This window comes from Phyllostomus hastatus, unplaced genomic scaffold, assembly GCF_019186645.2.
Source record: "Phyllostomus hastatus isolate PE091 unplaced genomic scaffold, TTU_PhHast_1.1 phas_contig_29, whole genome shotgun sequence".
Classification (NCBI taxonomy): Eukaryota; Metazoa; Chordata; class Mammalia; order Chiroptera; family Phyllostomidae; genus Phyllostomus; species Phyllostomus hastatus.
In genome coordinates, this window is record NW_025333835.1 from 23,037,427 (window position 1) to 23,053,192 (window position 15,766).

The 15,766-nt window shown below is 35.2% G+C and overlaps 1 protein-coding gene across 1 annotated transcript in view; it reads right to left on the minus strand.

Annotated features, from left to right (window-relative positions):
• Positions 1-9,550: 9,550 nt before the first annotated feature.
• The window catches only part of DACH1 (dachshund family transcription factor 1), a 397,049-nt gene continuing 390,833 nt past the window's right edge, over positions 9,551-15,766 (minus strand). Inside the window, exon 11 of the mRNA XM_045839183.1 lies at positions 9,551-12,253. Coding sequence (XP_045695139.1) covers positions 12,216-12,253 — 38 coding nt within the window. The 3' untranslated portion in view covers positions 9,551-12,215. The remainder of the gene's footprint in view (positions 12,254-15,766) is intronic.

The window sequence follows — 15,766 nt, forward strand, 5'->3', positions numbered from 1 at the left end:
ATATCCTTGTAATACTATCTGTGAGGCATAGCACCTGGTTACATTGGGTTGGCCAAAAAGTTCACGTTTTTTTTTTTTTCCCTTAAGATGGCTCTAGTAAGCACTTAGTTGTCTTTAACTCCATTCAACACAATTTTGTTAGATTTTATTGTGACTGCTGTCATATCAGTGTGCATTAAAAAAATTAACAAAATTGGTGAATTTTGTGTACCCACTTCCATATTGAAGACGCAGCATTTTTGGCATATGATACTTTATTATTTCAAAAAAGCAACTGAAAGGCAAAAAAAAGTTTGTGTAGTGTATGGAGAAGGTGCTGTGACTGATCGAACATGTCAAAAGTGGTTTGAGAAATTCTGTGCTCGAGATTTCTCACTGGATGATACTCCATAGTCAGACCAGTTGAAGTTGATAGATGTCAAATCGAGACATTAACTGAAAACAATCAATGTTATACCATGCAGGAGATAGTCAACATATTCAAAATATTCAAATCAATAAAAGTTATTGGTAAAAATGAAAAAATATGTCTTTTTTAATAGAAAAAAACTAAATGGACTTTTTGGCCAACTCAATGCATTTTTTGTTAAGACTTTGATGTGTATATATTATGTCAAATGCCTTTTAATATTAAAAATGGTATGTAAACTATATATCATTTATTATTTTTGTAAATATGCAACCAACATATTTGTATCTTAACCTTTTACTTTTATTAAGCATATGTATTCCCGAGTTCCAGATTGCTTTTGGTGTTTTGTCTTATTCTAAAAATACAATTAACATTGCTCAGCATACTTGTACTCTAGAAATTACACTAAGAACTTTAACACAGTTTATATTATTAATTTCTTATAACAAGAACATAAGAGCCCTGGCTGCTGTGGCTCAGTTGGTTGGAATGTCGTCCCATAAACCAAAAGCTCATGGTTCAATTCCCGGTCAGGGCATATGCCCAGATTGTGAGTTCAGTCCTCAGCTGGGGTGCAGTCAGAGTGTGTTCAAGAGGCAACCAATAGATGTTCCTCTCTCTCATCGATGTTTCTCTCCTTCTCGTTCTCCCTTCCTTCCCCTCTCTCTAAAATCAGTAAGCATGTCCTTGAGTGAGAATAATAATAATAATAATAATAATAAATGAATGCTTAACTGCTCTTAATTGTTTAATTAATGTTTACACTTATAAATTTTATTCAGGAATTTGAAAATTAAATTTTAAGTTGTGGGTATTCATATCTGGTAATATCAGTCCAATAGAATGAGGCCTCCTTGTTACCCCCCACCCCCCAAAAACAGTAGATTAAATATCTGAAAACATGGAGGTGCCATTCTGAGGCCAGAATAAAAGATGGAAGACCTCCAAGAAAGTAGACAAAGATTAAAGCTCTTATCTTTTTTTTAATCCTCACCTGAGGACATTTTTTTCATTGCTTTTAAAGAGAGAGAAGAAGGGAGAGAAACATCTATTCGAGAGAGAAAATTTGACAATACACTCTCTGACCAGGTATCACACACACCCAGACCAGGGACCAAACCCACAACCTAGATGTGTTCTGACCAGGGAATCCTTTCAGTTACCAGATGATGCTCCAGCCAACTGGGCCATAAGGTCCAGGACTCCCTGGTATATCTTTGAGCCATCTATAAATCCATGGTGACAGAGCTTCATTTCCAATTGTCATGATTTCGAGGGTCAGGAAATAAAGTCAGACTGAAGAAATTCACATGAAACTGGGAGTGCAAATGCTCAGTTAAAAAGATGAAGTAGAAAAAAATCAGCCTCTCAAAAGCAGGTGGCAGAAATAAAATTGTTATCAGCTGTGGTTTTGGGCAGAGAAGAAAAGTCTTATTTGAGACTGAAGTCTCAAATAAGTAAGGAAAGGCTTACTCTTCTGGATTTGGAAATATTTTGGAAATAATTACTCAAATGTATACTATTTTTGTGAACTAAGTGCCTACAAGTTAAGAATTTAAAGTTAATTTAATTTTAAATTTAAGTTCAAGTATCCCTAGGTACCTGGTACCAGGTACCAAAGAAAATAAAATTCCTCCATGGAATATTACATTCTCAAACAAGATTTTAAAGAATTCCCACAGATGAGTCCAATAAACATGAATTTGAATCAAATTTTTTTATATTATTAAGAAACAAGGCTTTAGAAATAATCATAATATAATAAATGCAAAATCAGACCTTAATAATATAACATATTGGATTATTAGAAACAAATGAAAAATATGAGATAGTTGCAATCACATACAGGTGTGGGCAAAAGTAGGTTTTTCAGTTATTCATATGGAAAATAATACAACAATTAATAAGTAAATGATTAAAGAATAAACTATTCACATACTCACAACTGTAAATTTGCTTTTGTCCACCTGTATATATCAAAACATGTAAGTAAATAAAAGAGAGGACCAAACACTTAAAGAAAGATTATCAAGAATGCCTCAGGAGGTGTGAAAAAAAAACCAGACAGAATATCTAAAAATAAAAATATTAAAAATTAACTTTAAATTCCGTCTGTTAAGTAGCAATCTGTATACACTTGAACATATATTCTTAGTAGGCTTAAAGATAAATCTCAAGAAATCACATGGAATGAAGTCCAGTGAAAGAAATGGCATGTATAAAGATTTAGAAACTGGGAAGTTAAAGTAGAAAAGGCTAACTTCGAACTAAATTAGAATTTCAACCATTTGTTAAAAATAGACAGAGGCATTATTTGAAGAGATATGGCTTAGAATTTCCTAAATTAAAGAAAAACGCCTCCTTGACTATTTGGGAAGTGCATTAGTTCCCCAAAATAGTCAATAAAAATAATATATACACATTATATACCAGCTGCAAAGCACCAAAGACAAATAAAAATTACTGAAAACATCCAAAGAGAAAAGACAAGTTGCCTACAAAGAGTAATATTTAAACTACCTTTCCATAACAACAATGGATGTCAGAAGCCAGTATTAACACACAGATTGCTGAGAAAATATTACTGGAACCCTAGAATTATACACTAAGAAAACTTCCTTTATCACCGTTTTTTCCCAAGAAAAAGGGGAGGAAAATTTAAGATTATGAAAAAGTAAAGGTCGGTTTTCAGTCTCAGGAGTTCCCTGCAGGAAATCGAAAACCAGCCCCTGTGGGCAGGTTTCGGATGAGGAGATGCCGGAGAGGGCCCTAAGGCAGCTTCGGCCACTCGGTTGGGCAGGTGGCGGCTTTCACGAGCTAGAGAATGCACCAAACTTGTCTTCAGGAGTTGCAAGAACATCAGATATTCGCAGTGGCCCTACACACTCCACAGTTCGTATTAGAGGCAGGAACTAGTTTCAGTCTTCATCCACGAGGTCTCAAAAGCACCTGATTTCCCAGGGCTACCTCCTTGAAACAGCCTCTGGTGGGAACAGGCAAGCTGAAGACACACATAGTTGGAGGACAGGGGAGAGAGGAGGAGCCTCTGATTGCCCAAGACACACTGGAGGGTCAACCAGCGCTCACGTCCTCCATGTGACTTCCTCTGTCACTCCTGATTGGCTTTTTCAGTCTTCCATGCCCCCTCTGTTCCTCCGGGGCCCCTGAGCGTTCACCAGATGTTTTACTGGCTTGGAGGCCGCTTGTTTGGTGGCTACCAGGCTACATTGAAGGCAGATACCACTGCAACAATAGAGGCGCATGCAAGAGAAAACACAGATGAAGATAGTGATTTCCCAAATAAGCAACGACTTTTTTCCAAGAGCCCCACAATAGAGAACCAATGATTTATTTAATTCCTCAGGCTGGGAATTGGATCAATCAGGGCATTTGCTTGTGTTTCCTCCTGTGATTTTAAAAAGGTGATGCATTAGCAGACTCATCAGGTACAAACACACAGCATTCTGTTTGGATAATGGCACAGCTGCCTCCTTGTGAGGCAGTAATAATGTCCAAGGCCATCGTATTTTGGAAGACAGCTTTTTTCATTAGAGACATTTCCAGGGTTCAGTGAGGACAAGCTTTGTTGGCTATCCTTTAAGGCTTGCTGGGTGAATTTAATAAAGGTTTCTATTTTTGCTATAATGTCCTCTTGGGTCATTTAGTAGGACTCATGCTGGCACTAGGACATTAGCTTCCTGATCGCCAGGGGGTGTCAGCACCTTATAAAGATGGTGTGAGAAACAGGGACGACCGCTTCAGGATCTTGCAAGATGACCAAAATGCCTTTTCGCCTGTCATGACCCCACAAGGGCTTAGTCACCAGTATCCACCCCTTCTCTTTCCATTTCCAAGCAATAGGGTTAATTCCTTTTAGAAAAGCTCATTGTCAGTGCTAAGGGTTAACTGAATATGAGTACCCAGCAGCCCAACGCCTCTGCGTTCAGCCCACTGACTGCCAAAGTTCATTTCGGTTCCATCTAGAATGAGGGGTGTCCAACCTAAGCAGCCCAGGATGGCTCTGAATGTGGCCCAACACGAAATCATACATTTACTTAAAACATTATGAGATTTCCTTTTTGTGATTACATATTGCAATGTACTTAATGTGTGGCCCAAGACAACTCTTCTTCCAGCATGGCCCAGAGATGCCAAAAGTTTGGACACCCCCAAATGATATCAGCGTTAGGCAGAATAGTGACTGAAATCCCTGTGGGGGGGGCTTCCCCAACTAAATCCATCTGTACATCAGATATCAGCAGGCATTTCTCCCACCCCCTCTCTACAGGCCATAACAATGGTCCCAGGAATAGGGCCAGGGGCATTCAGAGGATCAACATATTCTACAGGGCCCAGTAGCCCCTGCATTTCTGCATGTGTGTGTGTGTGTGCTATTGATTATATTTCTCCGGAGAATCCCGACTTACACAGACAGGTGGGGAGTGTGTTTAGTGGTTACAGCTGTAAAAAGATACCATGAGGGACCCCTGTGACAGATCTATGGTGTGTCCTGACTGTGGTGGTGCTCATGTGAATCTACACTTATGATAAAATTGTGTAAAACTAAACTCACACATACACAAACAAGTGCATATAAATCTGGTGACAGCTGAATAGAGTTGATAGATGATATCAATACCTATTTCCTAGCTTTGATAATATCCTATATTTATACCCAATGTTAATTTTGGGGAAAATAGTTGAGGGGTACATGAGATGTCTTTGTTATTTCTTACAATGGCATGTAGTATATAATTATCTTAAATTTTTAAATTATTTTATTTCAAATTTAATAATTTTATTGATTTTAAAAATTAATAAATAAATGGATAAAATGAATACCACCTTCCCAGGTAAGGTGCAAGGTCATACATCATGCAGAAGCTGCAAAGAGCTATCTGAAAACTGTGTGATCAGATAGATCAAACTTTTGTGATCTTAGTTTTCTGTCCACCTCCAGACATTAAAGAGACTGAAGATGTGGGGTAAAGAATTGAGGTAAGAAATAGTGCTTGGAGAGGCCTGTGGGTTGTTTCAGGTCCACATCCCTACTGTCATCCATAGGACGTGATACGTGTCTGCCTCTCATCTCTCGTCTAGGAAAGAGACTTCAGTGGACCCACTCAGAGAGCCTGATAATTGCCTGCTAGAGGTTGCTGGACACCAGTGTCTATCTCAGGCTTGGATTTCACATGGTAGGAATGTGTGTCTGACTTAATTGCTCTAACAAAGGTGCAGAGAAAGTTCGCTGCATTTGGGCATTCCTCCAACATTCCTGGTGTTTTTGTTTTGGGGGGGTAAATAATACTGTCTACTATGGATTAATGTGCTACAGCTGCAATAATGAGCAGACGACAGCTGGGCCTAACACTAAATACTCAGCGAAGAGGACAGTACAGGTGCATTTGACTGCATCAAGGCAACTACAGTGAGGCAGTGCCCCCCAAGCCCACAGGTATTTGTCAAACTAGAACTAAACCCTCATTTATATTAGTCAATTGACAATTTTCTACCACGTTCCTAATCTTCCTCCTAAAGATACAGTGTGCTGTTAGATCATTTGCCTCTTGGCTCTTTGGTCCGATTCTCCATTCATACCCAGTTCTGTTCTATATCGCAGGAAAAGTTCATTTCCCTAGAACTTACCCATTTTCACTTATGCCCCGATGTGTACCTGCTGTTGTCTCACAGTACCTATCTGGGATGGGGGGGGACACATGTAAGGCAGACAATATAAAGCATACAAGTCTACTAATGGGAGGAGCCAAAATCCATTTGGCATAAATGAACCCAGGCATATAACAACTGGAAGAATTTAACTGAAAGATCCAAACCAATGGGAGCCCCATTTTCTTTGTAAATTTAACAAGATGAATTAGTAAGAAAAGAGCTGACTTGTATCAACATCTCCCAACTGCCACAACTTGGGGTAGAAGCTGACGATGGAATTTACCAAAAAAAATGGTAAAAAATGGTTGTCTTAATAACTTAATAGTTACCTCTTTATCCTTATGTGAGTACGCACAAAAAATAGAGTGAAATTGCATAGTGCTGGAGCTGTATCAACCAACTTATCTTTATCAGTCACTTAATGTCAGCATAGTTCAATTCCCAACTGGCGCTGTTGGAAGAACAGCCAGAGGACCTGAGAGACAGTTGGAAACTACCAGTAGAGTAGCTTAAAGCTCTGGACAAATTACCGAAAAACAGTTACTGTTTATGTGAGAGCTAACCCTACTTAAAGTATTAGATCCCACTTTGATTTATCTATAATGCTTTTGAGAGTACGATTGATAGAGCATTTTTAGTGGTTGATCCAGGTATTACAACATACATACAAGGAAAACACTGCAATGTACCTGTATTGACTGACATTTTACCAGTTCAAATGAAGCATAGAAACATTGCCTTCCTTCATACAACTTTACACTCCCCCATTTATAACATAGTTTTCTTAAATATTTCCTCTCCCTACATGGAGAATGCCACCACACTGTATTATAATGCTTGCTTCTGCAAACCTGGAGGCTTTCCGAGGAGAGGGGCTTCGAGCTGCCTCTCCAAGGTATAAAAGGAAAAATCCAAGGTATAAACACCCATGGCTTCTCCCCAAATCATTTGGACTGAGGATTCAGAGGGAGGAAGCCTCCATCATGACTGAAATGGAATTTTTATTTCCCTGTGCATTTGGTTCTGGGGGCAGATTAAGCAATAATTTTATTTAGAAAAAATAATGTGATTTCTATTGCACCTAATTGGGAGGATTGAAAATTTATGTTCAATTCAAAATTAAGTTTACAATATTCAAATTACTTAAACTATATTAAATATTTTTCAGATTTCATGTGATTTTTGACAAATCGATTAGTTCACTTTTGTAATATTGCATAGCTCAAAATGACCTCTACCTACTGTAAACTCTTCCATGTCCCATAGCAGGTCCACTGGTAAGTAGTTTTCTAGAATGTGATATTTTTCCACCCTCCCAGACAGTGCTCCTCAAACTTAGCTGCTCATTAGAACCACCTGAAGTAATCAGTACTCACAGGGAATCTAATGTGCGACAAGACAGAGAAAGTTATTGGATTATTTCTCGGGGCTGGGTACTATGTTCTGGAATAATAGAGTCAGGAGAGAAACAAGAGAAGCAAATGTACCTGCAGTGAGAGGAGAAGAAGCAGAATCACTGAGAGAGGCAGGAAGGTGAAGGTAGTAGGGGTCTCAGGTCCCAGGGGGCTGACACGAGAGAGGACTCCTGTGCCTTCTGTCTTTATCATAAAACTCTTTGGTGTTTAACTTCGCAGGGATTTGTTTTTGTTACATCCAAACCAAGGAGTCCCAACTGATCCAAGAGTTTAACTCAAAATCTCCAGCTCATTAACCTCTAAATGTAAATGATGTCTTCACTATGAGGGTCATTCATTACCTAACGCATTTACTTGGCATTTAGGAATTTATGTTCAGTGTTTGAATCATTTTAGGCAATTACCCTAGATACATAGATGTGGGGTGATAAAAATTGAATATTGTATATCTATACTCAATATCCTGATTATATTGAGAATTTATTGTTTGTTAATGATAAAAGTTTTGTGATTAAACAGGCTGCTTACCATAAAACAAATTTGAGAGCACTGGTAAGAATGCTGTGATTGAAATAAATGAAAACTAACATGAAAAAAAATCTCTAGTAGTATGCTGTTTTACCTAGGGGAAGATGTCTCCATGCCTTTCTCAATTCGTACACATCGTCTCACCCCCTAAATATTCTGTACTAAGAGTAGGTGATCGTACAATGTGGGATACTAGGTTGCTACCACTTAGTGAAAAGTGTCTAAGTCGCTACCCTCTCCACACCAGCAATGTGTTCACTGCAGAGTAGAGGATTCTCAGCGAATCTTTTCTTGCTGAAAGTAAGATCTGATTCCAACCGGACTATAAGCCCCTCTGGGACAACAGCTCTGTTTCAATTTCAGTCATTACAACACCTAGCACAGTGCTTTGTGCAGAATAGAGGCTTTATTAATGAATCTGTTTAAATGAATAAATGAGGATCAATTCAGCTTGTATATACCAGTTGTACATATTAAAGATAAATGTTAGCACCAAGCCTACACATGAGGAAAAGTGATATTTTTACAATGCCATTTACAATACGTTTTATTCTATTAACATCTCGACTTCCCACATTTTAAAAATGCAATCCACATAACTTTTATTTATAATTTACTCCCCTCTAGTAATAAATAGCTTTTGTGCAGATTATAAATTTGCTAGTCCGAATGAAAACACATTGGGAAAAAACCTTAAATTATCACCAGATTCCACTAACATCCAGAGGCTGTATGCTGTTCCAGTACAAGTCATACTGACATAAATATATGGTGACAGAAGACAAAAATGTGATTGTAATGGTCACATAAAATTTTGGGTGTTTATTAGGTAAAGATAATAATTTATTAATTTATTAAAATAACTTCTTTAGACAGGAAAAATATCCATTTTCCATTCTCTTGGAAGTGTTTAGAATATTCACAGAGACAGCAACCCAATATTTATTAAATGCTGCATTTTGGACCAATTAAAGTGTTTATATATTATTAAGTGATACTGTAATTTCTAAGTTTCTAAAGGCATTTTTCCAGTGATAGAAATCAAAAGCAAAACACTGAGTTAGAGTTACAAATATACACTCATAGATATGGGAATAATATATTTTGTTCCATCAACATGTCTACTTTACATTATTCAGCACAAAGCTTTTTGAAATAAGAATCATGGGAATATAAGAATATAAAGAAAAAAGGTACAAATAACAGCTTCATAAACTGAGAAATGTACATAAATAAATCATGTATATGTGGGCAGTTTGCTTAGCTGGCAAGAAACAAAATATGGAAAATCTGCTTGTTAAACAATAACTACAGAGTGTGCTTTTATGATGTTTTTCACCACAGTAATTCATATTAGAGATAGAAGCAGTTGCATGTTAAATAAAATCATTGAGCATTGTTCCCTCGCATGGCAAAGAGCTGACTTATGTTGTTTTTAGATGCCTCCCATTAGAAAGTAAATATTCCTTCGATGCTGTGCATTTCACAAAATTTAATAAAGACGAACTGTAAATAAAGTCACAGGGAGATTTCAGACAGTTTTATTAGGAGATTGTTGAAAAGAAAAAGAAAATTAAATACAATAACAGTAAACGTGGTTCTCACATTGAAACCAGACTCAAAGAACTAGGCTACCATAGAAAAATTTCCAATTCTTGCATTATGATGTAAAAACAGATTTTTGTACAGATTTTGTACAACAAAATTCGTAATAACCTTTTATCATTTTTAGAAAACTTTAAATATATAGATAAAAATAGACAATTTTCATAGGTCCTACATGAAGATGAGTATGTTCTGTTCCAAGGGCTTGCATAGAGCGCAAATGCAGTTATAGTATCGAACAACTAGACATTAATATTTTTAGGATTACAAAAGCATGGAAACCATAAAATGGGCACAATTTTACTTGTTTATAGCAAAACAAATTTCACACCAACCTGTATAACTAAAAAAGGGAGGAAAAACTTAAGTTACAGACTTAAAATAACATTTCATGAATTGTAATATTTACACCAATGTTAGTAAGAGTCTCTCTCAACATACAGCTGATAGCTTTATTCTTTAATCCTTGCTAAAATTTCCCTTCATGTGAAACCAAATCCTGAAGCATTCTCAAAGGTCTTGAAAGTGTGTATTTTAAAACTATGTAACCTACTTATCCCGTGACTCTATGCAAGGAGCAGAGCAATGCCCGATTCTATTACACATGTAAGTTGTAGGGTTTTTAAAAAAATTGTTCAAAAAATGTGTGATTCGAAGGCTTGCCACAAGTCCCTCCAATTTTAAGTGTTGTAATCCTTTAAAGACTGCACATAGGGAAAAACAAGAAGTAGATACAACTAGGATTAGAATCTCTCGTGCTCAAACAACAAGAGATAGTTAATGGAAGAACTATGCTTAGAAAACCAAGTTTCTACAAAGCATTTACTAACAGTATTTTAAATAAAAATATTGCTCCCTTTTAAGCAAGCGAAAATAGGAACTGCATATATAACCTTTTTATTATATTATAAATGGACTTAGCTGGTTAATAGTGAGCTACACAAAAGAAGTATGTTCCCGTATTGCAAGGAAGACCTAAAACTATAAAAGCTCAGTTCCAGAGTATCTATAATATTTTTCTCTTAACTGAAGAAGTAATACCCAATTCAAACTCCTTAAACATTTTAAGCTAGTTTTCTCGGACATTTAATATTTTGCTGTTTATGGTAATAAATAATATTATGATCATAAAGTTTTAAGATGACAGCAAAATCATAAAATGCACAGCAACTGTACTGACTTATCAGCCTTTAAAGGTGTGACTCCAGATATGTAAAAACAAACAGAAGGTAATTCAGCATGTAATAAGCACTGTTTGCAGCTTTACTTCCAGTTATCTGCACAAAGTGAAAACGCATACTGTAACTTTCAAAGAGACAGTGAAAATAACACGTAGGCACCCTTCCCTCTGACCAGGGTGGGAAGCACAACACATTTTAACTTTACCACTCAGCGCTACATGGTATTGGACTGATACATCAAGGGTTTGTTAAGTTTTGTTTTTCAGCAACATTAACATAATATGACGTTAACATATAAAAATATTTCTGGTGTTTCAATTTACTGTTCAGCCACAATCCATTCTCAATAGTGCAGTTTGGGGCACTAACTAAGGTTCAATATACAAATAAAAATGGCTGACACAGAGTTCTGATGTCACCAGATGCTTAGGATCTCATTCATTAATACTGTGACTCCAGACAAATATTTACATGCCTGCATGCGTTAAAACCAGAAAGGCGTCTTTCTGACCAACAGGGTGACAAAACATTTTCTAAAGTTTTCATTTTCCTAAACTCTAGTATACTACTGCATACATAATACCTTCCTTGTATGTTTTATGTTTATATACTGTACATGTGACCAACAGTTTGAATAAGAAGCATCGTTATTATTTTTAATTCTATCTACCACTACCAGTGTGGAATGAAAACATGTTACATTTGTTTGTTTGTTCTATTTTTAAGGAAAAAGACCTTCAGTGAAACCTTTTGGCTTATATTCAATGCTTCTTTTCAGATACGCAAAATGTTATTTCATTGGGTTGTTGTCAACATCCATTTGTTGGCCTTTTGGAAAGTATTTGAAAAAACATCTTCAGGAGAAAACCCACAATTAGAGAGTTTAAAATTGAACGTAACAGAATATCACTCTTTATTGTATTGATTTTTAAGGAATCCTCTATGCCTCCTGCAAGTTCATTTCCAAGTGGTCTTGCTGGTTTCCGGAGGACACAATTCTGTAAGTCTGGGTGGCCACCGCTACCAAAGTCTCTTGATGTGCTCAGATACAGAATTTTCAGAAGAGGAAAATGGTTCATTCCACTAGAAAAAGCAAAGCAAGGTCTCCACAGACCTGCCTTTAACTCTGTATGCAAGTTCCAGCAGCAAAATTGCAGTTATTCATTTTAAGAAGTTTGATACTTGTACATGTACAAACATTTCCAGGTCTCTGGTATAAACCACAGGTGAAAATCAATGGAGGAACCCCCTTTTTTGTAGAATACTTAAACTTCTAAAGAACATTAATACACAAAATTGAGGAAGTTCCCTTAAAAGGACTTTATTTTTTTCTGAATTTTCCAATGATGAATGTCTGACTGCAAAGTTCTTTACTATAACATGGATTTCTTCAACGGGAAAGATTCAGTACATGACAGTAGTTTTCAAATACAGTCTTCCATCTAAAAATAAACAATAAGAATAATTAATTACATGACATTGGGGAAACAATTGTGATTATAAAAACTATGTAGCCTGATATAGAATTTGTGGGTTTTGTTCTCTCTTCACTTGATTAAGATGTGGCATTTTCCATACATCCTCAAAGTTAATTTCATAATTACATGAAGTTTATATGATAAAAAAAGAATACGGCATTTCTAGCTCTCATAAATATATATTTGCCATTTTGGTATCAGTTCCAGTGCACTCAAAAAATAGATAAGAGTATGTGTGTGTGTTTTATTGATATGCAAAGCTAGCTGATTTCTGTTGAATGACAATTACTTCCTTCAAGCTTGCAGAACTAAATTTTCTCTGGGTGCATTCAGGTGCATCTTCATCACGAAAAACCAAGTTTCCAACTTGCTCCTCAGCAGTGTTGTTAAATATACCATGTAATGTACTATTGTGCAAATTTGTTGCTATGTATATGAAAGCCACCTAGCTTATTTCATCACTGCCAATGAACTATAACCTTTCCCCCTTGACATGAGATTAACCAAACAATTAAATGTTAACATGGAAATATATTACTTCTTTCACCCATTGAGAAACACACAGTTATGTGAAAAGAAAAGCAAATATTGAACACATGCAATGACTATTTCAATGAATCAGAAATTAAAAAATGGAAAATTAAAAATTCAGAAGGAAAAGAAAACTAAAGATAAACCTATTTTTCAAATGTCACACCTTCTAGACAGTCTACTTTGTGGTGTGGTCTAAACTTTAGATGTATTTGTACAAAATGTCTACATTTCAAATTTTAAAACCTACAGTAGATGGTAGTCAAAAAGGGAAGTTTTCTAAACATTTAAAAATGCATACTGCTATGTAAATGTCTGGTAGTCTGAAGAATTAAAAAATAACTTACAGTAAATTCAAGCAACAGAATAGAGAGGCTAATATTTGCAGGTGTTGTCATCAACACTGAGCTAATTGAGTGCTTTTCCTCACTCTGTTGTAGATATAGTAATTAGTATGGATCTTGAAGTCAGTGTTAAATCATTTTTTATTTCATAGAAATATTGGTGTGCCCAGATTTTATATTCCACATGTTTTCTCTTAGCCTAATTTGTGTGGTTGGAATGTTAACTCCAGAATGTCACAGAACTCTGTTTTGCTAATTGAAATATCCTAAACACCTAGTACATATTCAATAAATGTGTGCTGAATAAATCAGAGTTTCATGCAATTATTGAAATATATATTTATTTAACTTATTGTACTGTTAACATCCCAAATCCATATTTGTCCTCAACAACATGGGCAGGAATATCCATGAAGATTAGTCTCAGATTGGATAAATTCTAGTAAGATGTGTTAAGTATTAGTTGCTTCTCTAAAAATAATCTACCTTTAAGGATAATAATGATATTCACTGAAAGTTTGTGGATATCCTTAGCTTTCCAGTTTGATAATCATACCAGTTTTTCTCAATATAAGAAACATCTGATCATCACAGTGAAAATCTGTTCCCCTTAAATAGCATACACTTTCGGATATAAGATAAAATCTAAGATTCACCAATGTAAATATATTACTCTAACCAAATTCTATTTTTGAATGATGACTTAAATGTACACAAACACTATGTTGAATAATCACCCTAGAAATGTGGTCTAAAAACATTATTTCTTCTGTCCAAAATGATAATCTTTCAGTGACACTACATATCATTATACTTCAGCAGTAGCTATAATATTCAATAAAGATAGTTTCTAAATCAAGCTTTAAACAAATATCAATATCAAAGTCATATACTTTTGACCAAAATTTCTAAGTGAGGACATGAGAGTATCATATTAACATATTGTGAAATATTTATTATTTTGCATGGAACATGGCCTGATTTATTTTGTTTGCTTGGCTTGATTGCATCTACCTATGGGACAAACCTATGACTTTTCTTACTTAAATTACATAAATAAACTAATATGTAACTATTTCTAGTTTCAACTTAGCCAGAGTTTTGATTATTTACTTTGTAAATAAACCTAATAAATTTGACATTATAAAAATAAACTAAAACCAGTCTTTCATATACTTAGTATCATGGAGCTAAAAATTGGACTTCCTTAACATGATGGTTTTGATTCTAGTGATTTTTAATACATGAAGCAACATATTTTTAAAGAAAAATCTAGTAATAGAAAATGTATAAATAACCAAAGAGGTAGACTGCTAATACATTCACCCAAAATTTTAAATTTGTAGTCCTTAATTTATCCCTACTTCTCTCTCCTCTTAATTATCTCATTATTTCTATTGTATATTCAATCATGTTAAGAGTATAATTCTCATTCTTAGTTTTAAAAATTGGAGAATTTTCTAGGAGTAGAGAGAGAAGAGATATTCTCAAATTGAACTTCCCCCAAATTCACGAGGTCCTTCACAATCACTTTCCCCTAAGTGGACTATTACTCGGGGGAGTTCTATGCCTCCTACTTGGGGAGGTGAGGTACTGGCTCCTCTACACCTCAGTACCTCAGTGTCCCTGCCTTGCTGGTTCTGTTCCTCAGGGTCTTTCTGGAGACAGGGGATTCCTTTCAGGACTCAGAGCTTCAATTGGATAACTTGAAATCAGAACCAGAATTCTTATAGTTTGTTTTTAGAGAAAATATCTTCCTTTGACACGATGATTATTTGCTTTTGTATAACAAGCTGATATGATAGAAGAATCATCAAGTTATACTTTGTGCATGGGAGTACTTAATTAAAAAGTCTGTTCTAATTAAAAGCTTGTGGGAGTAGGGATTGAGTGAAACTATTTAAATTACAAATTCCTAATAGTTCCAGAATTCATTGTAATTTGATGCTTACAGCTATAATTTGGTGTATAAGAGTGTATCTAAATCACTGAATAGTTTATTGCAAGTGTGAATTTTTGTATGCTGTTCATTGTTATTTGCAGATAACAATTGTTTGGATCTACAGATAGTGGGTTGAAGGAAACATTTTAAATCCCTTGTAAAAATGGGTCTCATATTTTAATATTAAAGTTGCAACCATCAAATCAGACCATTAGGTATATGGATTCTATGTTATTTACTTGTTGTGGCTAAGGCAGGAGAAATGGGGAATATACCATATAATTCCAGTTTTGTCTTGTTTTATGTTTGTGCATTGTCTATTATTTTGCTTTAGTATATCTGCAGGTATTATGATTTATGTTTATTTGTAGTGTATAATATATATATGAGTAGACCTAGAATTTAGCTTTTATTCCATGTATAAAACTAGAGCATTGCATAGCTTGATCATTTACTTAAAAACTAATAAAATTTGTTCAATAACAATCACATTACACAACAAGATTTTATATCAGAAGATAGCATACAAATTAGACAATTTCAAATTGCCTAGTTGAAATACAATTATTTCATTGTGTGAAAAATATGTGAAATTATTAATAAGGAATTATACTAGTGAAAGGTATGATACAATATGCAAATAGATAAATATTCTACTTT